The following is a 26,447-nucleotide window of genomic DNA, read 5'->3' as shown; positions in this document are numbered from 1 at the left end:
TCCCCAACCCCAGGGAAAAGACTTTGCCTATTTACCCTATCCATGCCCCTCATAATTTTGTAAACCTCTATAAAGCCACCCCTCAGCCTCCGACGCTCCAGGGAAAACAGACCCAGATTGTTCAGCCTCTCCCTGTAGCTCAAATCCTCCAACCCTGGCAACATCCTTGTAAATCTTTTCTGAACCCTTTCAAGTTTCACAACATCTTTCCGAAAGGAAGGAGACCAGAATTGCACACAATATTCCAACAGTGGCCTAACCAATGCCCTGTATAGCCACAACATGACATCTCAACTCCTATACTCAATACTCTGACCAATAAAAGAAAGCATAACAAACACCTTCTTCACTATCCTATCTATCTGCGACTCCACTTTCAAGGAGCTATGAACCTGCACTCCAAGGTCTTTTTGTTCAGCAACACTCCCTAGGACCTTACCATTAAGTGTCTACGTCCTACTAAGATTTGCTTTCTCAAAATGCAGCACCTCGCAGTTACCTGAATTAAACTCCATCTGCCACTTCTCAGTCCATTGCCCCATCTGGTCCAGATCCTGTTGTAATCGGAGGTAACCTTCACTATATCTCAATTTTGATGTCATCTGCAAACTTATTAACTGTACCTCTTATGCTCATATCCAAATCATTTATGTAAATGACAAAAAGTAGAGGACCCAGCACCGATCCTTGTGGCACTCCACTGGTCACAGGCCTCCAGTCTGAAAAACAACCCCCCACCACCACCCTCTGTCTTCTACCTTTGAGCCAGTTCTGTATCCAAATGGCTGGTTCTCCCTGTATTCCGTGAGATCTAACCTTGCTAACCAGTCTCCCTTGGGGAATCTTGTCGAATGTCTTACTGATGTAGATATAGATCACATCTACCACTCTGCCCTCATCATTCCTCTTTGTTACTTCTTCAAAAAACTCAATCAATTTTGAGAGATATGATTTCCCATGCACAAAACCATGTTGATGACTCCGAATCAGTCCTTGCCTTTCCAATTACAGTTACATGCTGTCCCTCAGGATTCCCTCCAACAACTTGCCCACCACCGAGGTCAGGCTCACTGGTCTATAGTTCCCTTGCTTGTCCTTACCACCCTTCTTAAACAGTAGCACCACGTTAGCCAACCTCCAGTCTTCCGGCACCTCACCTGTGACTATTGATGATCCAAATATCTCAGCAAGAGGCCCAGCAATCACTTCTCTAGCTTCCCACAGAGTTCTAGGGTACACCTGATCAGGTCCTGGGGATTTATCCACCTTTATGCATTTCAAGACATCCAGCACTTCCTCCTCTGTAATATGGTGACACCTTGCAAAATGTCCACGTATTTCCCTGCATTCTATATCTTTCATGTCCTTTTCCACATTAAATACTGAAGCAAAATACTCATTTAGTATCTCCCCCATGTTCTGCGGCTCCACACAAAGGCCACCTTGCTGATATTTGAGGGGCCCCATTCTCTCCCTGGTTACCCTTTTGACCTTAATATATTTGTAAAAACACTTTGGATTCTCCTTAATTCTATTTGCCAAAGCTATCTCATGTCCCCTTTTTTCCCCTCCTGGATTTCCCTCTTTCCCTCTGATAACACTTCTACTTCCTTTATTCTAAGGATTCACTTGATTTATCCTGTCAATACCCGACATATGCTTCCTTCTTTTTCTTAATCAAACCTTCAATTTCTTTCGTCATCCAGCATTCCCTGTACCTACCAACCTTTCCTTTCACCCTAACAGGAATATACTTTCTCAGGATTCTCGTTATCTCATTTATGAAGGCTTCCCATTTTCCAGCTATCCCTTTACATCTGAACATTTGCCCTCAATCAGCTTTCGAAAGTTCTTGCCTAATACCATCAAAATTGGCCTTTCTCCAATTTAGAACTTCAACTTTTAGATCTGGTCTATCCTTTTCCATCACTATTTTAAATCTAATAGAATTATGGTCGCTGGCCCCAAAGTGCTCCCTCACTGACACCTCAGTCACCTGCCCTGCCTTATTGCCCAAGAGTAGGTCAAGTTTTGCACCTCCTCTCGTAGGTACATCCACATACTGAATCAGAAAATTTTTTTTGTACACACTTAAGAAATTCCCCTCCAACTAAACTATGGCAGTCCCAGTCTATGTTTGGAAAGTTAAAACCACCCTATTATTCTTACAGATAATGGAGATCTCCTTATAAGTTTGTTTCTCCATTTCCCTCTGACTTAGGGGTCTATAATACAATCCCAAAAAGGTTTTCATCCCTTTCTTATTTCTCCGTTCCACCCAAATAACTTCCCTGCATGTATTTCCGGGAATATCCTCCCTCCGCACAGCTGTAATGCTATCCCTTAATCAAAAAGGTCACTCCCCCTCCTCTCTTGCCTCCCTTTCTATCCTTCCTATCGCATTTGTATCCTGAAACATTAAGCTGCTCATCCCTGAGCCATGTTTCTGTAATTGCTATGATATCCCACTCTGACAATCTCATTGAACTTTACCAGAGTCTGAAGGAGTTTAAGGGACCCAAAGATTGTATCCACTCTGAAAGGTCAATAATTTAAGATTGAGATGAAAAGAAATTATTTCATACAAAAAGGTTGTGAATCTTGGGAATTCTCTATCCTGGAATGTAAAGGAGATTGTAAAATATAGTAAATGCTGGGATAAACAGGGCATCAAATGGAATGGAGAGCAGGCACAAAAGTGGAATTAAAGCCCAAGATAAGCCATGATCCTACTGAAAGGTGGAAAGGTGCCTGAAATCATCTACTCCGGCTCCAATTTATCATCTTCTTTTGTCTTGGACAGCTGAGTTAGAGAAAGTGAGGACTACAGATGCTGGAGATCAGAGCTGAAAAATGTGTTGCTGGAAGAGCGCAGTAGGTCAGGCAGCATCCAAAGAGCAGGAGAATCGACGTTTCGGGCATGAGCCCTTCTTCCTCATTCCTGAAGAAGGGCTCGTGCCCGAAACGTCGATTCTCCTGCTCTTTGGATGCCGCCTGACCTGCTATGCTTTTCCAGTAACACATTTTTCAGCTGAGTTAGAGAGTTTGGCAGCACAGTTGAGTTATTCCAGGGGTCAAGTCCAAGGTTCACCTGGCTAGAAGCCTCCTGGGGTGAAATTATGCGAGTACATTGCAGTGCCTGGGTTAACCAGCAGTAAGGGAGGATCAGACAAAGCAAGAAACATTGCTCTTTGTACTGAAGGCTTACACCAGTAAAAGGGGTCTCTAGAATTGAGGAGTAGTGCTGTGATCCAGTGCAATTAGAGTGAGAATTTCAAATTCTACAGCACTGGGAGGGAGGGAATCCACGGAACAGTGTGAGGAAGGCCAGGTGTGGTAGGAGTGACCACAAGTGTTCTTGGCTTCAATCTCCCTCCGCCACTTCAGATCCAGAAGTTGTTTGATCTCACCACATCAGTTAACAGCAAGGTTGAAACTACAGGTCAAACTAGATGCTACTGAAGAAGCAAAACTGGTTTGAGAAATAAGACAACAGGGAGGGAGTGATTAGATTAGATCCCCTACAGTATGGAAACAGGCTCTTCAGCCCAACAGGTCCACACCGACCCTCCGAAGAGTAACACATCAGACTCATTCCCTTACCATATATTTACCCTGACCAATGCACCTAACACTATTGGCAATTTAGCATGGCCAATTCACCTAATCTACACATCTTTGAATTGTGGGAGGAAACCAGAGCAAACCCACGCAGACACTGAGAGACTGTGCAAACTCCACACAGAGTTTTAGATAAGAGTGGCACTGGAAAAGCACAGCAGGTCAGGCAGCATCCGAGAAGCAGGAAAATCGACATTTCAGGCAAAAGCCCTTCATCAGGAGGGCATCCATGCAAAACTCCACACAGATGGTCGCCAGAAGTGGGAATCAAACCCGGTCCCTGGCGCTGTGAGGCAGCAGTGCTAACCACTGAGCCACTGTGCCACGCCACAAGTGCGTCTTGTAACTTCTTAAATTAAAATAATTTGCTGCCTCAGCATTGATTCATTGTTCCATTCTGAGAATTGCACTTACCAATGCCACACCAAAAGAGAGATTGCAAATATATTCGCTTGTCTACGCTAGTTTCAACCAGTTTGGTGTTAAGATGCAAGGAGGATGAAAGAACAGGTTAACTAGGGCTTGCACTTTGAATCACTACTCAGGTGACATTTCCAAAAGGGTAAACGGGATCATGACTCAACGCTTGTTTGTTTCACTTGGCAGAATGTAGGCATAACTGGTGAGACTGGCATTTGCAGCTCAACCCTAGTTTCCGGAGAAGACCTTCTTCAGGAAACACAGCAGCCTCTACAACAAAGTGACCCATATATCTCTGAAATTTCAGAGTTAAATTTCAATCACAATGGCATGTGACAGGAAGACAACAGCACGGTGGCAAAACCACTGGATGAGAGTCATAGAATCCTACAGCACGGAGACTGGCCCTTTGGCCCAAACCGAACAAAATGTCCATCCACACTAATCCCATTTCCCTGCACTTGGCCCATATCCTTCTAATCCTTTCCTGTCTATCTGCCAAATGCTTTTAAATGTTGCTAATGTACCCCCCTCAACCACTTCTGCTGGCAGCTCATTCCATATGCGTACCATCCTCTGTGTAAAAAAAAAGTTGCCCCTCGGATTCCCTTTTATTTTTTCCCCCTAACCTTAAACTGATGCCCTCTAGTACTCAATTCCCCAATCCAGGGAAAAAGACTAAGTGCATTCACCCTATCCATGTCTCTCATGATCTTACACACCTCTATAAAGGTCCCCCCTCAGTCTCCTATGCTTTGTAGAAAAAAAAAAGTCCTAGCTTGTCCAACCTCTCCCTATAACTCAGATCCTCAAGTCCAGGCAACATCCTTGTAAATTTCTTCTGCAATCTTTCCAGTTTGACAACATCCTTCCCATAACAAGGTGACCAAAATTGAACACAATACTCCAAGTGTGGCCTCACCAACATCCTGTACAACTGCACCATAACTTCCCAACTTCTATACTCAGTGCCCTGACTGATGAAGGCCAGTGTGCCAAAAGGCTTCTTCACTGCCCGGTCTACCTGCGACTTCACTTTCAGAGAACAGTGCACCTGAACCCCAAGGTCCCTCTGTCCCACGATGCTCCTTAAGGCTTTATCATTCACCATGAAACTCCTACCTTGATTTGACTTTCCCACATGCAATACATCACATAAAGCTGGTCTCAGGTAATAATGACGACAACAGCTCAGAACTCTGCATGACTATAACATCCTAAGATGCAGTGCTGCCCCAGCAGCAACTAATTGTGGTACAAGTTAGTCAAACAAGACCCTTCTGATCTGGTACAGGGTCTCAGTCAAACATGTTAACCTAACCTGGTTAGGCTTGAGGGACCTACACTTCAACTTTGCTATTCTATCCTCGCCACTTGAACATTTATCAGCACTTTCTTGAAACAAAAAAATTACATTTTTCAAAGTTGGGGAGAAGCTCGGGTGCTCGTTGTTGTGGTTCTGTTCGCCGAGCTGGGAATTTGTGTTGCAGACGTTTCGTCCCCGGTCTAGGTGACATCCTCAGTGCTTGGGAGCCTCCTGTGGAGCGCTTCTGTGATCTTTCCTCCAGCATTTATAGTGATTTGTGCCGGAGGAAACATCACGGAAGCGCTTCACAGGAGGTTCCCAAGCACTGAGGATGTCACCTAGATGGAGAACAAAACGTCTGCAACACAAATTCCCAGCTCGGCGAACAGAATCACAACAAATTACATTTTTGATTAACAAAGTACCTTATTAATCTATTTAGCAGCCAGGCATTGTGGCGCCTAACAGTATTAGGTTCGGTAACTATTCAGCAATAACCCCCCCCTCCCCCCCCAATAAAAGCTGCACTGTTTCAATAGGAAACACTCACGAGCCATCAGTTTGTTCAAATAGTTTAATTCTGAGGCTCGCTGTGATGGTGAAGTGCCCCCTAGTGGCTGTTATAAAACTATGCATTTCACTGTCTCCCGGAGGCAGATAATCTGCTAAAATCCCACAGCAGTTAACACAGTACACCCATTCAAATGGCAACTACTTCACTGGGCAGGGAATTTCAGAGATTCACAACCCTCTGGGTGAAGAAGTTCCTTCTCAATTCAATCCTAAATCTGCTCCCTCTAATCTTGAGGCCCTCTTGCTCTCAGTGGAAACATCCTCTCTACTTATTGATTCCATTCATAATTTTATATAAGATTCCCCCGCCCCAATTCTTCTAAATTCCAATGAATATAATCCTAGTCTACTCCGTCTCTCCTCATAAACCAACCCCCTCAACTCCGGAATCAATCTAGTGAACCTCCTCTGCAACCTCTTCAGTGCTAGTACATCCTTTCTCAAGTATGATGATCAAAACTGCACACAGTACTCCAGGTGTGGCCTCACCAGCGCCCTATACTGCTGCAACATAACCTCCCTGCTTTTAAACTCAATCCCTTTAGTAATGAAGGACAAAATTCCATCTGACTTCCTAATTACCTGCTGCACCTGCAGATCAACCTTTAGTGGAGACAAATCGAAGTCAGCGTTTCAGATCCTCTGGCCCGAAACGTTAACTCAGATTTCTCTCCACAGTTGCTACCAGACCTGCCGAGCTTTTCCAGCAGTTTCTGTTTGTGTTTCTGATTTACAGCATCCTTAGTTCTTTCAGTTTTTACTTAGGAAGAATAAATAATCACTGAAGACAATCAATTTGTGATGCCCAATGAATTGATTGCACAGCAATCAAATGTTTTTATTAAATAGGAATCCAAAGGCCCCACATAGCAAGCCTTATTATTACGCCGTCTTCTATTACATAACATCCATTGTTAGCCACTACCAGTTGCCACTAACAGCAATTCACCCTCCCAGCCAGATTGTTAGCCACTCCTTTGTCTGGCAGCACTTGACCTGTTAACTCTGATTTCTCTCCACAATTGCTGCCAAACCAGCTGAGCTTTTCCAGCAAATTTCTGTAATTTTTTTTTAAAAACAAAAGCTCAACGTGAAAAGCAAACCATTTCACACCAAAATGTTGAAAGTGAAAATCTGAGGTTAGGGTACAACCATAGTTCAGAGTAAAATTGAGGTAGAAATTAAAGTCCTGAAGAGAATCTGTGATTTGTAAATCCAGTTACTGATTCAAGCCACATCCAATGGATTCTTTTGGATTCCTGGATTAAAATTGAGCTTTACAACAGATTAGATTACTTACAGTGTGGAAACAGGCCCTTCTGCCCAACAAGTCCACACCGACCCACCAAAGCGCAACCCACCCAGACCCATCCCCCTACATTTACCCTTGCCCCTAACACTACGGGCAATTTAGTATGGCCAATTCACCTAACCTGCACATTTTTGGACTGTGGGAGGAAACTGGAGCACCCGGAGGAAACCCACGCAGACACGGGGAGAACGTGCAAACTCCACACAGTCAGTCGCCTGAGGCGGGAATTGAACCAGGGTCTCTGGCCCTGTGAGGCAGCAGTGCTATCCACTGTGCCACCCACAAATCTGAACTTAAATGTTTTGAAGAATGCAGACACTAATCCTACATCTGCTGAAGAGTTTAAACAACAACTGTTTCTCGAAGAGTTCTTTGCACTGATGGGGAAAAAAAAGAAATTTTTCCCTGGGTTGCAAAATTCAACATTTCACCAAACAGTGTAAACAGCACCCCCAAGTGACTGAAAACTCAACTACAGCCCCGCACACACTGAGAAACACAATCAAAGATATGTCCAAAGTTAAAAATCACACAACACCAGGTTATAGTCCAACAGGTTTAATTGGAAGGACACTAGCTTTCGGAGTGGCGCTGCTTCATCAGGTGACGAAAGTTAGTGTGCTTCCAATTAAACTTGTTGGACTATAACCTGGTGTTGTGTGATTTTTAACTTTGTACAACCCCAGTCCAACACCGGCATCTCCAAATCATAAAGATATGTCCATTTTCTTTCCTTTTGTGGAGTTGCAAGGAGGGGGCGAAAGACAGCGCGTTCCACAGAATCACATATGTCACGTGGTCCAGGAGGCTATTCAGCCTCATCATGCTCTTCAACCGAGCATTATTACCGAGTGCCAATTCCCTGCCCTCTTCCCATACCCTTCCATATTATTTTAATCCGAATTGCCACCCAGAGAGAGGGAAATAAAACCATCTATTTCAAACACCTCTGAGGGGACTGGAATGCAGGGGAGAAAAACTAGGCACCATCTCTTCAGTTCTCCATGTTGGTTCTGAGTAGAGCAGGTTACCTGCAGTAGATTCCTGACACTTGTCAAAAGACCATCGTACTTCCACAGCATGTCCTCGCTGCTTGATCTGCTGCTCCACTTCATAAATTTTGGCTCGGACCTAAAGGTTCAAAACAAAGTGGTTGAGCAAGGCCATGCAATTTGCTGAAAATCAGTCCTTTACGTCTTTCTGCAATACGTTAAAGACCTTGCGCAAACAGAATGTCTGCAGTGTGACGCGTACCACCTCTTTGTTACATCCAGTTCTGTCACTTAAATGTAGCCATTTAAAGGGAGATGGTGATAATGTCACTGGGCTAGTAATCCAGCAGGTCAGGTTAATAAATCTTGTGACATGGGTTCAAATCTCCCCATGGTAGCTGACAGAAGTTAGATTAGATTACCTACAGTGTGGAAAGAGGCCCTTCAGCCCAACCAGTCCACACCGACTCTCCGAAGAGTAACCCACCCAGACCCATTACCCTCTGACTAATGCACCTAACACTATGGGCAATTCAGCATGGCCAATTCACCTGACCTGCACATCTTTGGACTGTGGGAGGAAACTGGAACACCCGGAGGAAACCCACACAGATACGGGAGAATGTGTGTGTGGAGTTTGCACAGTCACCAGAGGCTGGAATCGAACCTGAGACCCTGGTGCTATGAGGCAGCAGTGCTAACCACTGATCCACCGTGCAATTAACCATGGACTACAAACGTTTCTTCTACCAGTGATGCCAACATCCCAGAAATGAAATTGCCGAAGAAACTCAGCATGTCTGGCACCACTGTGGAGAGAAAGTACTGTAAACATTTCAGGTCCAGTGACTCTTCTCCAGAACTGTTCTGAAGAAGGGTCACTGGACCGGAAATATCAACTCTGCTTTCTCTCCACTAACGCTTCTTTCGCATTTCATTTCTGGGATGTTATACCAACCAACTAATTTGAAAATATTCATTAGCATTCGTAACATGGCTCATTTATCGTCACAAGAAACAACATACAGAGCATCCCCAGTTTAAGAATATCAAACTTATGTGTGGCTTTAAAATTTACAGACCCAACATACAAAAACCTGCTGAGCTCTCAAATGGCCTTTTCCCATTGTCCTGAACCATGCTCCAACTTGTGAACTGACTCCAGAATAGAACCTGTTCACAACTTGGGGACTACCTGTCAGTGACTTTTTTTTCTTTGAACAACAGAAATATGCTTTTCTTTGTAAGTTATTCAGAAGTCTGAGGTGCTTAAAATTCCCAAATTGCTTCCTCTATAGTAACCACAATCAACCAGAGCCAACCAACCAGAGCTAACATGCCCGTCAATCAGCACTCTTCTATCCTGTAGTATAAATTGTTGTGACTGCTCGAAATTTGGCATTCTTGCATTCATCCTGATGAGTGCAAGACATTAAGCATTAACCACATGATCCTCTTTTAAGCAACACTCACATTCTGTACTACCAGGAAATACTTAATTCTTAAGATTGATACAAGTTCCAAATCATAGATTTCAAGCCTGAAAATACTTCAGAGCTCTAACGTGGGTCATTTCCCACAGCATTACACAGGGGAAAAGGACGCCTTTTTGTAGTCAGGCATGGTGACAGAGCGGCAAACACAAATCTTTTGCAAAAGGCATTCATTTTATTGTTATTTTGTTGCTGAGAAAAGTATGTTCAGGACTAGAACAAATTAAAATGGCAATTCACAGTATAGTACATTAACCCATGTCAAACATACCTGCTGATTGAAGGCAGAATTACCCCCTGGCATAGGTAAACAGGATGGGGCCACTTGGAGCAGATCAAGAGGCGAGCCAGGATTGCTGCTTTTGCTATCATTCATGGAATAATTCCACACCAAGGCACTAGGACAACATAAAGTTATTGTCTGCAGGAAGAAGATAAACAGTTGTGAAGTCAATTCTTGTGTAAATATGCAAGCAAAGCTTGAAAGTTAACATGCGAACTACAGAACAGTTAATATCCAATTTCCTGAAAAGAGCACATGAAGAATTGGGACGTCCAAATGCTTGGTACATACTGCTAATTCACTTAACAACTCTAATAACATTTAAGCAATATTTAGATATTGCCATTGCCAAAGCCTCTAGGACAATGGGTCAAAAGCTGGGAAGTAGGATCAATATAGAGAGAGATAGTTGATGACCAGAGTGAACCTAATGGGCTGAATGGCCTCCTTTGTGCTGCAAACATTTAAGAGTTTGACCATCTGTAACACTTCAGCTCTGCTTCATCACCCTGTCATAATGGAAAAAAGGAACAATCGATTTACCATCATTTGCACTTTCTGCAAGAGAGCTGCATCATTCAGTGACAGTTTGCATCACACCTCACTGGAACAGCACACAGGAAATCAAGCCCCACATTTCCAGATTCATCACAAAGGATTGTATCAAAAGTAAAAAAACTCCACAAATTATCTGTCGATTAGACCAAGGTTGACAAAGCATAGACCAAGTTTTGAAATTTAACAAGAATTTGTATAAATACAGTCGGTTCTGATATAACGCGATAGTTCCGTGCTCGTGAAATCTTGTATGATAAGAAAATCGCGCAATAGCTGCATCATTTGAACTAATGGAGCCAGATTCATGTTATAGTCAATACAGGTCAGGAAAGTTTGCATTCTACAAATAACGGTCTGGATTCTTCAATCGCGTAAAAGCAATTCATGTTCAAGAAACAAGTGCGAGAGCAGATCTGACTGTAAATACATTCCAGCTGTAGATAAACAATTATGAACTGTCAACATGTAACTTTGCTATTCAAAACTCAAAACCCCTTATAAAACACGCTCTATGCGTACACACAGACAGGCAGACACAAGATTACGTGGGCGTTATGGGCAGAGGGAAAGGCTGAGAAGACAATTCAATGATCCCTATTCACAAGGTTTGCTGATTTGATTGTTTTAGTGTGTGAGGACTTGCTGCTCCTCAATCTTCCTTCCCCAGATACTTTTATTTGCCTGCAGGAAGCACAGAGTGACTGAATCGCATGTATAAAGTGTTTGACTAACTTGCTAAAAGCCACAGCTTACAGCAACTGATGAGGAGGAACTAAGCTGGCTTTCTCCAAGCTGAAAACATTTCATTCTGCAGAGAGAAAGGACAGCTCTTTTCTTTCCAGATGTCCAATGGCTTCTCTCCAAGCATTCACACACCCACAAGCTGTTCAGTTACCAAGAGTCAATCATATTGTTGTTGGCAGGCAAAAGGATTTTGGCATTGGTGATGAATTGTCATTCCCCAGACCATTCAGCAACTTGTTTCCAGCCAAATCTCCATTTGTACACACTCCTTGGCTCCAGCTCCTGTGTCTAGACCTCCCCCACAAATAGCAGTGTAAACAGCATTTACAGTGAGTATCAGGTAATGAATGTTTTATTTCAGTTTGCAATCAAAAATACAGAAAAATAAAAAGATGCGGTCTTTAAAAGAGGTGCAATTTACCTTCAGGAGGTCTTGACTTAATACCTCAACTACCAGAAATAATCTCTCTCTCTCTTTCTATCCACCTTAATATTTTGGAAACTTTGATCAAATTAGTTATTTAGATTCTAAATTCAAGAGGCCCTTACATGAGAGTGTGTTTCTGGCATTTGCACGGTGGCACAGTGGTTAGCACTGCTGCCTCACAGCGCCAGAGACCTGGGTTCAATTCCCGCCTCAGGCGACTGACTGTGTGGAGTTTGCACGTTCTCCCCGTGTCTGCGTGGGTTTCCTCCGGGTGCTCCGGTTTCCTCCCACAGTCCAAAAATGTGCAGGGTTAGGTGAATTGGCCATGCTAAATTGCCCGTAGTGTTAGGTAAGGGGTAAATGTAGGGGTATGGGAGGGTTACGCTTCGGCGGGTCGGTGTGGACTTGTTGGGCTGAAGGGCCTGTTTCCACACTGTAAGTAATCTAATCTAATCCAGAACAGTACAGTACAAACCCTTCAGCCCTCAAGATTGTGCCAACCTTTTATCCTACTCAAATAACATTTTATTATCAACAGGCCATTTTGCTTCATGTTTTTTCTAGATCAAACTTGGTTTATGAGAAAACACTCTGGAGTGCATGGGATTTTAGAGCCCTGATGGGATTATTCAACCTACGGCATCTTTATAATGTTCTGCAGCAAATGCCAAATATTGCAGATGCTGGTAATGTGGCACAAAAGCAGAAAATGCTAGAAATCCTCAGCAGATCATACGATACTTGCGCTGAGGGAAGGGAGGAAGGAAGGGAGGAAGGAAAGGAAGGAAGGAAGGGAAGGAAGGGAAGGAAGGGAAGGAAGGAAGGGAAGGAAGGGAAGGAAGGGAAGGAAGGGAAGGAAGGGAAGGAAGGGAAGGAAGGGAAGGAAGGGAAGGAAGGAAGGGAAGGAAGGAAGAAAGAAAAGGAAAGAAACGAAACGAAGAAAGAAAAAGGAAAGAAAAGAAAGGAAGGAAGAAAGAAAAGAAGAAGAAAAGAAAGGAAGAAAGAAAAGAAGAAAAAGAAAAGAAGAAAAGAAAAAAGAAAAGAAAAGAAACAATATAACCGTGGTAGAGAATTCCAAAGGGTCGCAATATCCCAAGGGAAAATGTCTCTCCTCATCTCAGATCTAAACGATTGAACTGGTCCTGGGTCTCCATGTTCTAGGGAAACAAATTCTTGATGTTTTGGCCAGTCTAGCCTTCTCTCCACTTTCTCAGCTTCACGGAGATCAATTCACATTCATTTACCTCCAGAGTCTCTGGACCGAATTTACTCACAAGACCATCCTCTGTGACGATGCTGCTCCTTTAACAAGGTTACGTTGTCCTTGGTTTTTTTTTCCTCCAAGAGAGCTTATAAAAGGCAGAGGTTCCAATTTGTCTGGGTTGGGGTCTTTGCTAATGACTCACAAATACTGCTTAAGACAATAATCAAGGGAAATGCTTTTAGGTTTTTTTTTAAAAAAAACAGTTGTACAATGAAAGGGGAGTGGTCAGTTCTCTCAGTTCAGGGATTTTGCTAATTTGGTTTAGTTTTAATTGGTGACAGAGAGAAACAGCTGCAGAGCAAAAAGAGGTTCTCTGCTTCAGCAAATGATCCCTGGCTGATTCTGTCTCTCTCTCTCTCTCTCTCTGACATCTCTCCTATAAGAGCCTGTGCTTGAGAATTTACCTTTTTCTTTCCCCGAGGGGTGCGTTTATGGGAATGCTGTGGGAAATTGGAACAGCTCTTTTGTCAAGTTGCAGGGGATATCATGTCAGCTGAGTTTTCAAATCGTCGTTATTCGAAATTCTGTTTTCTATTGTTTGTGTTTCCTTCGGTGCTGCATAAATAAATTCTGTTTTGCTTGAAGCCAAGTGGTTTGACCAGCTGCATCACTCTGGGATATCCACCATACTTGAAAATGTGTTGCTGGTTAAAGCACAGCAGGTCAGGCAGCATCCAAGGAATAGGAAATTCGACGTTTCGGGCATAAGCCCTTCATCAGGAATGAGGAGAGTGCCAGGCAGGCTAAGATAAAAGGTAGGGAGGAGGGACTTGGGGGAGGGGCGATGGAGATGTGATAGGTGGAAGGAGGTCAAGGTGAGGGTGATAGGCCGGAGTGGGGTGGGGGCGGAGAGGTTAGGAAGAAGATTGCGGGTTGGGAGGGCGGTGCTGAGTTGAGGGAACCGACTGAGACAAGGTAGAGGGAGGGGAAATGAGGAAACTGGAGAAATCAGAGTTCATCCCTTGTGGTTGGAGGGTTCCCAGGCGGAAGATGAGGCGTTCTTCCTCCAACGATCCACCATACACCTGTCTAAAACAAAGTGGAAATGTTCGGGGCTGGGCCAACTTCTTAAAATGTTTTGAGGGGATCTGGCCTGGTTCATAACACCTCAGATCTCACAAACCAATTCAACGAATCTTCAGTGTGTCTTCTTCTGATGCTAAGTCCATTCAAAAGTGCCTAAGTCAGTAATATTACAGAAGAGGAGATAAACGGGATAAAAATGTCCTCTTCAAAAGGGTCAGACCATCTTTCTTCCGAGTTTCAGCAGCCAAATTCCATCCCACCACAACAGTGACTATAACTTCAAAAAGTACTTGGCTGCAGAGTGTTTTGGCCCATATCATGGTTTGCAGAATAAAGGTATTATATAAAAGGAAAGCTCTTCCTTTTCTTAAAAGCAACTATCTAGGTACAGCATGACAAGAATGCAAAAGCAAAACACACTGTGGATGCTGAAAATCTCATGGTCAAAAATTGCTAAAAGTGCTCAGAAGGTACAGGTACCAACTGTAGTGAGAAACAGAGCTAGGAAAGCTCATTAACCTAAAAACCTTAGCTCACCTGATGAGCATTGCTCGCACTTTTTCTACTTATTTAAATAAAGGTTAGGTAATGATACTCTAGCTGAAGACAGAAAAGGGCGCAGAAGTTGAAAGCTTTGATAATATATTTATTTTTGAAAAAAACATTGAAGATTCTTTCTGAACACACACCTTGAAATTCATATTTTCAAATGGTGTCCACAGAGGTTATCAATAAAATTAAATTCAGTGGCATTTGCTACAGCAGTTTCTAAAAGTAACAAAACCTCATTTGCAACCATACAGTATCAAAGCAGCCATTTTTAGCATCTGTCTGCCACTCATATGTTCAGCAAGAAGATAAAGTTGCCATCTGTTTCCAACCGCATAATCATAACAACGACTCGTTAACCATGCCTGTGCAGACAGAAGTTCAACAGTAAAACGACAATTATAAAAATTAAGAAAAAGTTAGGACTGACAATGCAACAAGTGGTTAGAGGGGGAAAACAGGAAATGATAAAGCAAAAAAAAAGCAGCTAACTTAGTGGTGTTTGAAAGTTGCCTCTCAGCAGGTGTTTCAAATCACTGGTACAGACCAACTACTTCCTGCACAACAATGAGAGCAGAATCCAGCTACTGACCCAAGCAGTGTCGAAACGCTGTGTGTTTGGTTTGGTCTAGTCTAGTTTCAACTTCAAACACTCCGTCACGCAAGCACAAGAAGACACTTGTAAATCAGTAAACCTCTTTTACAGCATGATAGGAGAGCTACAACTAAAGTCTTGCACTTCCGAAAGTAAAGGCATTCCAGCAGACCAAGTAAAACCCAATAAAATTACACATAACCTGTTCCATCATTCCAACAGCACTGGAGGCACCAGAGGCATCATAAGCACAAAAAAAACTTCAAAGACATGTTTCACAATCTTCAGGGCAGCGCAAGTCAATGAGCCCTAAGCACCCAGGAAATACTGGAGAAACTCAACAAGTCAGGCAGTATATCTGTGGAGAGAGAAGCATTGTGAAGGTTTCAAGTCGAGTGTGACTCTTCAAACATTCTGACAAAAAGTCATACCAGGCACAAAACCTCGATTCTGTTTCTCTCTGCACAGCAGCATGGAGAGGCAATGGCCTAGTGGTATCGCTAGACAACTAGGGCAGAAATTCAGCTAATGTTTTGGGGATCTGGGTTCAAAATTCACCAGACAGATGGTGGAATTTGAATTCAATGAAGAACTTGGAATTAAGGATCATGAAGCTATTGTCGGGAAAAAACGACATCTGGTTCACTCATACCCTTTAGTGAAGGAAATTGGTCATCCTTCCCTGGTCTAGCCTACATGTGGCTCCAGACCCACAACAACATGGTTGACTCTCAACTGCCCCTGGGCAACAGGGATGGACAATAAATGCTGACCTTGCCAGCCACGCCTTCATCCTGTGAAGGATACATAAAGAGAAAATATGCTGTCAGACATGCAGAGTTTCTCCAGCACTTTGTGTGTTTCCAGCATCTGCAGATCTTATTGAAGCATTCTGAACATTGTTTTGATTAGAAAGGCAGTACAGTTACTCTTCTCTTGTAGGAAGCTCAGCAATGCACATGCGTTCAATAAGACTCCGACTTCCAGTGATGTTGGAGGAGGGTTTAATATTGGACAAAACACTGAAGAACTGTCCAGCAACTTCATCAAAAAAACCACTGGGGGATTTTTATGACTAGCTGACAGAGTAAATAGCTGAGGGAGGACATGTGGTCCATTCATTTCATACATAGAGTCATAGAGATGTACAGCATGGAAACAGACGCTTTGGTCCAACCCATCCACGCTGACCAGATATCCCTAACCAATCTAGTCCCACCTGCCAGCACTTGGCCCATATCCCTCTAAACCCTTCCTATTCATATACCCATCCAATTGCCTCTTAAATGTTGCAACTGTACCAGCCTCCACCACTTCCTCTTGCAGCTCATTCCATACCCGTACCACCCTCAGAGAAAAAGTTGCCCCTTAGGTCTCTTTATATCTTTCCCCTCTCATTTACAACAAAATGGATGAATTTTCCAACTAGAAAGGTAGAAACCAGATGGGTTGACAATTAAATCAGTTGCAACAACGTACACGGAGTTCAATTGTCACTGGTTGCAATTCCATCCTGTCCACATTGAGGTGCAAGAGGGGCTTGTGAATATTTCATAAAGCAAATTACTGCGGATGCTGGAATCTGAAACCAAAAGAGAACATGCTGGAAAATCTCAGCAGGTCTGGCAGCATCTGTAAGGAGAGAAAAGAGCTGACGTTTCGAGTCTAACTGACCCTTTGTCATCCTGAATGGATGCCTCAGCTTCACAGCCAATGATCTGCAGAAGGCTGTACCAGTCTCTAACATGAAGTTGAGGTTCCTGTTCTCCAAAGGCTTGCTCTGGGAGCGGCACTGGTTGTACTAGAACTGCCTGAAGAACTGGGGGCAGCAGGTCGACCTCATTGTGGGGTGTGCTGCATGAAAACGGAGCACAGCAAAAGCAGGCTAAATCACCGATCAGGTTCGGATGTGGTAAACAAGATACCGATCACTCTACAACCTGCCGACGGGAAATCTTTTCTGCCCACCACTGGCACTGGCCTTATCTTGGGAACCATACACAGAAGGACTGTAAAAAGAAAACAATGGGAAACCACAAGTAGAAATGCAATTTTTTGTGAAAGGGGTTGGCGTCAGGAGCACAATTTCTCTTGAATCTGGAAATTAAATGATCTCATTGTGTCAATGCACAAGCAATATACAGTACTGGGAAAGTGCCAATAGGGTTGGAGGGGAGAAATTTACTTCATTGCAAGAGAGAGCGAGTGAGAAAGCTTAGGGGAACAGCTTCATAAAAAGCAGACCACAGACCACACACAGACTCCCAATGCATATTTATTCAGGGCTCCACTCCAACCATTAACCTCCTCAGCAGTAGGGTTTCTTGGAGGCCATCTGTTTCATGCACAGTTTCGGCGAACGTACAGGGCCATGAGCTGGAATCTGCAGAAAGCCAGTGGAATGCAAACACCGCTAACTGATCAGTCAGCGGTTACAGCCACAGCCAATCCAATATTAGACAGTGCTAACCACCCCAAAACATTACCCCAGTTTATCACTCCATAGACTTCCGTCTGACCCACTGTGCAGTTCTAGGAGTATACGCGAGAGACAGTATTGTCAACGATATCAACCACTTCCATTTAAAAAGGCACTTTTACATTGTAAAATGACCAAGGACATTTCACATGACTACAGTCAGACCAAAGAAAAGGACCAGAAAGCAAATAGAGACATTTGTGGTCAAAAGCTTCATCAAAGTAGTAGTGCAAAGCATCTTATAAAGACAAGACAGAGGAGCAGCAAAGTTTAGCTAGGAATCCCAGAGACTCTGTCCTAAACAGCCGATGACTAATTTAGTCAGTGTCAGCTTGAAGGGAGTGATGGACACAGAAGAGGCCAGAGCTGAAGATGCACTGAGTCAAGAGGGCTGTAGAGGTGGAATAGATGGCTGAAATGTTTTGATGAGACCTGTTTGACATGAGGGCGATAATGTGAATATTTTATGCTGGAGAACGCTGGAGAAACTCAGCAGGTCTGTGGACTGAGAAACAGAGTTAAACGTTTGAAGTCTAATTATGACTTCTTCAGAGCTGAAGGTTTTAGTGCTGCTTTGGACACGAAGATGTTGTAAGTCTGTGCGCTCAGAAGCTTTCTTAAGAAATAAATTGTTTTGGACACAGATAAATAAACTCTACATTAAATAAATTTTCACATAAAGATAAATTCCTCAGTCGATGTATGCTGCAAAACAAACATGGCAACGCCAAAGAGATTTTATCTCCAGTGAGGTCATACAGTCATAGAGATGTACAGCATGGAAACAGACCCTTCGGTCCAACTGGTCTATACTAACCAGATATCGTAAATTAATCTAACCCCAATTGCCAGCATTTGGCGCAGATCCCTCTGAACCCTTCGATTCATATACACATCTAGTCATCTTGTAAGTGTTTTAATTATACCTCCACCACTTCCTCCAGCAGCTCAATACAGGCCCCACCCTCTGTGTGCAAACGGTGCTGCTTAGAACCCTTTTAAATTTTGCCCCTCTCACCTTAAACCTATGCCCTCTAATTTTGGACTCTCTTACCCTGGGGAAAAACCCTTATCTATTTACCCCATCCATGCTTTATGACATTTTCAACCTTTACAAGGTCACCCCTCAGCCTCCGACGCTCCAGTCTTCCACGTTCAAATGATCCGCATCCTCCACGCCATCAACATACAACACAACTCAACCATTTGGCTCCATTCCTTTTGAGAATTAAGGGGGATGCATATGGCAGTTCACCCTTGAAGGGACAAATGGACAGATGATCCCTCTCACACACACCCTCTGGTGGTCAGGCAGTAACTAGCAGAATACAGAGAAAACGATGATTTGCACTGTGTTAGCAGTATCACTTCCAGAATCTTTTCGCAGAGAAAACAAAATTTGGAAATGCTGGTCATACGAAGCCTCACTACCCTGCTGGTGATTACTGTTCAAATTCACTCATGGGTAAGGAACTAGCCGCCAGCTGTGGAACTGGAAACTGAGAAGTACCAACAACTTGCATCGACATATGTAATGCTTCACAGCAGAAAATAAAAGAAAAGAAAATTAGCAGTAAAAGGATAGAGAAAAATTGTCAGTGGGAATATTCAAATCATCCTGAAAATTGACTTTTTTTTCCCTCAATTCAGAAGTACAGCAAATTTGGAGAGGGACAGAGATAATTGCAAACTCCGGATGCCTTCCATGTACCAAAAAAAGTCACCACCTTTGATTATCTCTCTTCTAATCCTTTCCAATGCTGATGCACCCCATATATTCTAATTGACCCCTTTTCATTTTACTGGGAGGTGTGTGTGCGCGAGAGAAAAAAAAGGAGGGGGGGGAAGAGACAGAGAGAGACAGCGAGAGAGAGAGACAGCGAGAGAGAGAGACAGCGAGAGAGAGAGACAGCGAGAGAGAGAGACAGCGAGAGAGAGAGAAAAGAGAGAGAGAGAGACAGCGAGAGAAAGAGAAAAGAAGAGAGAGAGAGAGAGAGACAGCGAGAGAAAGAGAAAAGAGAGAGAGAAAAAGAGAGAGAGAGAAAAAGAGAGAAAAAAGAGAGAGAGAGAGAAAAGAGAGAGAGAGAAGAGAGAGAGAAAAGAGAAAGAGAGAAAAAAGAGAGAAAAGAGAAAAAAGAGAGAGAGAAAAGAGAGAGAGAAAAGAGAGAGAGAAAAGAAGAGAGAGAGACAGACAGCGAGAGAAAGAAAAAGAGAGAGAAAAGAGAGAGAGAGAGAAAAGAGAGAGAGAGAGAGAGAAAAGAGAGAGAGAGAAAAGGAGAAAAGAGAGAGAGAGAGAAAAGGAGAAAAGAGAGAGAGAGAGAAAAGAGAGAGAGAGAAAGAGAGAGAGAGAGAGAGACACAGACAGACAGACAGCGAGAGAAAGAAAAAGAGAAGGAGAGAGAGAAAAGAGAGAGAGAGAAAAGAGAGAGAGAAAAGAGAGAGAGAAAAGAGAGAAAAGGAGAAAAGAGAGAGAGAGAGAAAAGGAGAAAAGAGAGAGAGAGAGAGAGAGATTGTGTGGGGGGGGGAAGAGAGAGGGAGAGGGCGAGTGTGGGGGGAGAGAGAAGGGGAGGAGGCAAGTGTGGGGCGGGGGAAAGAGGGCGAGGGCGAGGGGGAGAAGGCAAGGGTGATTTATTTCCCCTGGTTAAACCAAGCAATGATCTGATGTTTGAACAGGTAACTGTCACCAACACCACGTAATCTTCCTTCCCCGGCATCTAAGCTCCATGGCGATTTGTACACAGTTCGGCATCTTCCCAATATGTCAATCTTGATTCAATGACAGAAACCATACTTCTGAGCGAGGTGTCATGGTTTGAGATTCACTCAAGAGATTTAAGCATTTATAGGTCAGCTCAAGGGTTTCAGGGGATTGCTGCAATGTCCAGCGTGAATGTAAAAGGTCCTTTGCACAAGTTACAGCTATCAGCATTGTCCTCAGTGTCCTGGCCATGTGTTATCCATCAGTCTATGTACATATTGAAAGGAGGCTTCTCTGTAAACACTGGCAAACACTGCCAGGGATTAAAAGAGTGGTTAATTCTCCAAAACTCTGAATGCTGCATAAGCCATTGATGTGCTCTGCAGCATCCTTGAAATTACAAAAGGTAAAATATAAATGCAAGGCTTTCTTTCTTAACTCATTCTTTCCCTCAAAATTGTGAACGACCATATAAAGGTATATAAAAATAGGAGAGGCTTATAGAAGGTAGATAGCCAACAGCTTTTCTCCACAAGTCTAAAACTAGAAGGCATAGGTTTAAAGGGGGGAGGGGTGAGGTACAAAGGGCTCAGAGAGACAATTTCATTTCACACAGAGGGTAGTGAATGACTGGAACAGGCTGCCAGAGGTAGTGGTGAAGGGGAATTCAATTTTGTCATTTAAGGAACATTTGAACAGGTACATGGATGGGGTAGGTATGGAGGGATATGGACCAAACACAGGCAAACGGAACTACATTAATTGTGAAAACAGCAGTATGAACAAGTTGGGCCGAAGGACCTGTATCCATTGTTATAAACCTCTATGACACGATAACTCACTTCTCTCCAACATCCTTCTTCCCAAAACCTCAGGTTTTGAGGACTGAAATTTTATATCTCCAAATTATTCCCTCTTCATCGATTGTGCTGTTTCCAACAGTAGCCTGGATTGTGAACTTCAACCCTGCTCTGGTTTCCCAACAGAATAGTTGGTTGACAATATTGTGTCCACCTTAGTTTTATTCTGACAGATACAAAGACTGGAGCCCTACTCACTGGAGTTAAGAATGAGGGAGGACCTCAGTGAAATGTATAAATTACTGAGTTGGATAGACTGATGTGGAGACTATGTTTCTCCAGACTCTGGTGGCCGGGGTGGGGGGGGGATGGAATTGGGGGATGGGGATTCCAGAACAAGGATGTCACACTCTGAGAATACAGGATAGGCCATTGCAGACTGAGACAGCCTTCAGACAGCAGTGAACCTCTGGAATGCTCTACCACAGAAGGCTACGGAGGCCAAGTCGCTGAATATGTTTTAAAAAACACTAAAGAGCAAACAAACAATTGAAAGAAACAATAAGATAGATTTCTTTCTGATGAAGGGCTTTTGCCCGAAACATCGATTTTCCTGCTCCTCGGATGCTGCCTGACCTGCTGTGCTTTTCCAGCACCATTCTAATCTCGACTCTGATCTCTAGCATCTGCAGTCCTCACTTTCACCTCTCTGGATTAACAGTCCAGTGACGATACCATTAAGACACAGCCTCTCTTGTATCCAATATGTTTGTACACAACAGCCTGGACTCACATCCTTCACATTTCTGTTTTGACTATTTGAATGCATTGGTTCACCTTCCGTTACTATCTACCATAAACCGGAGCACAGAAGGACACACTGCTGTCTGTATCTGACCTGACTTTAAACCTCACTCATCCAACAGCTGTGGCTTTCAATCGCTCCCAGTCTGGCAACATCTTGACTTTAAAATACTCCCCTTTCTTTTTAACTTCCTCCTCTGTTGCGCCTCTCCCCATCCTATTGCCCTCCTCTCACCTTCACTCCTGTCAGACCAGCGCAGCCTCCATTTCGAAGCTCATCAGCATCCCTCCTTATCACTCCGGCAATGGCAAACTATACCTTCAGATGCAAAGACCTCAGGATCTCAAATTTCCTCTCTTCACCTTTCCGCCTCTTTTCCCCCTCATCATCATTCCTCGAGAACTCCTTAAAACCTCTCCCTTTCACCAAGCCAGTCATAATATCTCAGGGGGTTCTGGGTAAAGGTTTGGTTGACAACGCTCCCATGAGGGCCTTGGATGTTCCATTACTAAAGCTTTCCAAGGCATTAGGCACAGACCATAGCTGGAATACAAATCAACAGTTTTGGGACCCTTACCTAAGGAAAGATCTACTGGCACTGGAGACAGTCCAGAGAATGTTCACTAAACTAATGCCAAGTGTGGAGAGACTGTCTTATTAGGAGAGGTTGAGTACGTTGGGTCTGTACTCATTGGAATTTAGAAGATTTTAGAATCATCAAAACAATAAAAGATCCTTAGGAAATTTAGCAGGGTAGATGCAGGAAGGTTGTTGCCCCTTTCTGGCAGCGTCTAGAACCAGAGGCCGTCATCTCAGAGCAGGGGTTTAAGACAGAGATGTGGAGGAATTTCCTCTTGAGGAGAGTGTCTGTGGAATGCTTTATTGTCAAGGCTGGAATGTTTTAGTATAATCAAGGCTGAGACAGGCAGATTTTAAAATCAGTAATAGAACTGATTTAAAGTTAGGGGAAAAGGCAGGAAGGTGGACTTGAGAGTTCTCAAATCAGCTATGATCTCATTAATTGGCAGAAAAAGACTCAAAGGGCTGATGAAGGGCTTTTCCCCAAAACATCGATTTGCCTGCTCCTCAGATGCTGCCGGATCTGCTGTGCTCTTCCAGCACTACACTCTTGACCCAATGGGCTGAATGGCCTACTTCTGTTCTTATGATCTGATCTTAAAGACACTACATAAATTCAAGGTATTATTATGGTCAATTTGTTGCCTGGGTGTTTGCAGAAGGTTACCACCCTATAACAACAGGGATGTAATTCGATTTTGTTTCTAACAGGAGGTGGTTGTTTGTGTTTTCAGTTTGCCAAAGCATGGACTCCGCAAGTTAATTTTTAATCTGGGCAGGAAGCTGGGAAGTGTGGCCAAGCAGACTGACCCTCTGACTTTGCTCAAAGCACTTTGACATGGCAGATGTGTCTGGTGTCAAAGTAATGCTGCACCCACCGTGAACTGTTGAAATCGGCACTTCACACTGACAGCTTTACAGATGTTAAGTTACGTCTAATTCAGTCACTATTTTACAGTCAGAGCCACACAATGAAAAAAGAACATTTGCCACAGTCTTCACAGATAGCCTGCTCCACCATTCAATAAGATTTGTGGGCGGCACGGTAGCACAGTGGTTACCTCTGCTGCCTCACAGCGCCAGGGACCTGGGTTCAATTCCCACCTCAGGCGACTGACTGTGTGGAGTTTGCACATTCTCCCTGTGTCAGCGTGGGTTTCCTCCGGGTGCTCCGGTTTCCTCCCACAGTCCAAAGATGTGTGGGTCAGGTGAATTGGCCATGCTAAATTGCCCGTAGTGTTAGGTAAGGGGTAAATGTAGGGGTATGGGTGGGTTGCGCTTTGGCGGGTCGGTATGGACTTGTTGGGCCGAAGGGCCTGTTTCCACACTGTAAGTAATCTAATAATAGTTTTAAAGCCACATTTGTCAGCCAAGGGCAATGACCTGTTAAAACATCTATGTGTTAACCCAAGTGATTCTAAACCTATCCCATAGCTGCAGCAATTCATGATGGTCAAAGCAACTAAATATTTGCTTAAAAACTCACATTTGATGTGGATGACGGATGCAAAACATTCTAAAAACAGGTACAAGGATAAAACAAAGCACAAAGTTGCAGTGAATATTCAATTTGATTTGGAGATGCCGGTGTTGGACTGGGGTGGACAAAAGTTTAAAAAAAAATGACAACACCAGTCCAACAGGTCTCCTGGTGAAGGAGCGTCACTCCGAAAGCTAGTGATTCCAAATAAACCTGTTGGACTATAACCCGGTGTTGTGTGATTTTTAACTATTTAATTTGAGGATTTCTTTTCATGCCCCAAATCACAAAATGTTCACACTAGAAAGAGAGCGCACTGGAAGTTCACAGCAGGTCAACAGACAAGAACGTGCAAAAAAGAGAGAGAGAGTTCACACTAGGACCACAATTTTCAAACAGGCCCACCACAGCTAATTAATTTCTGCAGTCACTGTCATAATATAGGAAATACGATCTGTACACAGCAAAATCCCAAAAACACCAGCATCGTTCTAATGGCCAGACAAAATGGCTTTTTTTTTTCTTCACACCAAAGTTGGGGGTGGGGGGGGAGAGAAGGGGAGGAATAAACGTAGGCCAGGACACCAGAGAGGACTTCAATTAAACAAAGAAACTTCAGATGCTGGACATCTGAAACAAACAGAATAGAGATTTTTGGAGAAACTCAGCAGGGATAAATAAGATAGAAGCAGGGAGGTCGTTTCCACTAGCTGGTGAAACGAGAATGAGGAGGCATAGCCTCAAAATAAGGGGGAGTAGATTTCAGATTGAGCTGAGGAGGTATTTCTTCACCCAAAGGGTTGTGAATCTGTGAATTCCCTGCCCACTGAAGCAGCTGAGGCTTCCTCATTGAATGTGTTGACGGCAAAGATAGATAGAGTTTTGAACAGTAAAGAAATTAAGGGCTATGGTGTGATGGCAGGTAAATGATGCTGAGTCTACGCAAAGATCAGGCATGAACTTGGCTGTGTAGACTCAAGGGACCAGATGGTTCCTTTTTCTTACGTAGATCTGGCAGCATCTATGAAAGGAGAATAGAATGAACGGCGTTCGAGTCCAATAACCCTTCTTCAGAACTAGATCACCTGCCTCGAAACTGTATCTGTTTTCTCTCCACAGACGCTGCCTGTTCTGATGAGTTCCTCCAGCAATTGTTGTTTGAAGAGAACATCCCAGCTCTTCATTCATAGTGCTGTGGGGTCTCTTACCCCACCAGATAGGGGGCAGTTGGGGTCTTGATCGAATGTCTCATCTCAAAGATGCCTTTTCTTACATCAGTACGACACCGGAGGGTCAGTCGCAATGTTGGCCTCGGTCTCTGAAGCAGTGCTCACTACCAGATAGTTTTGATCCCAAGGAGAGATCCCTACCCACTGAGCTATGGCCTACACCCAACAAAACAGGGCGTGGTAAACGTTTGAGGCACTACTTGCCTCATAGTCAAAGCATTAACCCGCCGTTCTCATCTTCCTAGTGTATTCCTTCCAGCACTTCCTAATTTACATTTCAAATTTCACTTCCCAGTCACACGCAGTACACTTGACACGTACAAGATATTTTTTCAGGAATACCGGTATTTCTAGGTGTTTCATGGCTGGGAATCCTATAAATGGCACCCTGCCTGATGAAGGGCTTATGTCCGAAACATTGATCCTCCTGCTCCTCAGATGCTGCCTGATCTGTCGTGCTTTTCCAGCACCACACTCTAGACTCTGATCTCCAGCATCTGCAGTCCTCACTTTCTCCACCATTGCCAGATGTTATGGACCAGATGCCTTCAGAATACATTAAGCGCGCCAAGACCCTAATATTTTCTTATTTTAGGGGCAATGTAAGGGGTTGTGTTCCAGATACAACTCGATTGCTTCAACTAATCGACGTTCAGCTAAACACAGTTTACTCAGACTACAGTTAATGTACAACAAAAGAAAAAAAAGGAAAGGATTGGGGGGAAGGTGGCATCTCTAGCTGCAATAAAGGCAGCTAGAAAGGGGGGGGAAGGAGGCGGGGGAGGGGACGGGACGGGGGGAGGGAGTGGTGGGGAGGAGGAGAGTGGGGGGGGGAGGAGAGTGGGGAGGGGGGGGGAGAGTGGGGAGGGGGGGGAGTGGGGGGGAGAGGGAGTGGGGGGGGAAGGAGTGGGGGGGGAAGGAGTGGGGGGGGAAGGAGTGGGGGGGGGAAGGAGTGGGGGGGGGAAGGAGTGGGGGGGGAAGGAGTGGGGGGGAGAAAGTGGGGGGGGAGAAAGTGGGGGGGGAGAAAGTGGGGGGGGAGAAAGTGGGGGGGGAGAAAGTGGGGGGGGGAGAAAGTGGGCGGTGTGAAGAAGGGGCGGTGTGAAGAAGGGGCGGTGTGAAGAAGGGGCGGTGTGAAGAAGTGGGGGGGGTGTGAAGAAGTGGGGGGGGTGTGAAGAAGTGGGGGGGGGTGTGAAGAAGTGGGGGGGGTGTGAAGA

The 26,447-nt window shown here is 44.1% G+C and overlaps 1 protein-coding gene across 5 annotated transcripts in view; it reads right to left on the bottom strand.

Annotated features, from left to right (window-relative positions):
- The window catches only part of LOC132821781 (mediator of RNA polymerase II transcription subunit 12-like protein), a 604,412-nt gene that overhangs the window by 458,962 nt on the left and 119,003 nt on the right, over positions 1–26,447 (bottom strand). For all 5 annotated transcript variants that reach the window (XM_060834551.1, XM_060834553.1, XM_060834556.1 and 2 more), the window contains exons 8-9: positions 9,989–10,138; positions 8,264–8,363 (exon numbers count right to left, since the gene is read on the bottom strand). In XM_060834551.1, the coding sequence (XP_060690534.1) occupies positions 8,264–8,363; positions 9,989–10,138 (250 nt within the window). The remainder of the gene's footprint in view (positions 1–8,263; positions 8,364–9,988; positions 10,139–26,447) is intronic.

This window comes from Hemiscyllium ocellatum, chromosome 13, assembly GCF_020745735.1.
Source record: "Hemiscyllium ocellatum isolate sHemOce1 chromosome 13, sHemOce1.pat.X.cur, whole genome shotgun sequence".
Classification (NCBI taxonomy): domain Eukaryota; kingdom Metazoa; phylum Chordata; class Chondrichthyes; order Orectolobiformes; family Hemiscylliidae; genus Hemiscyllium; species Hemiscyllium ocellatum.
Note: the sequence above shows the minus strand (reverse complement) of the source record. Positions and strands in the feature narration are given on the sequence as shown.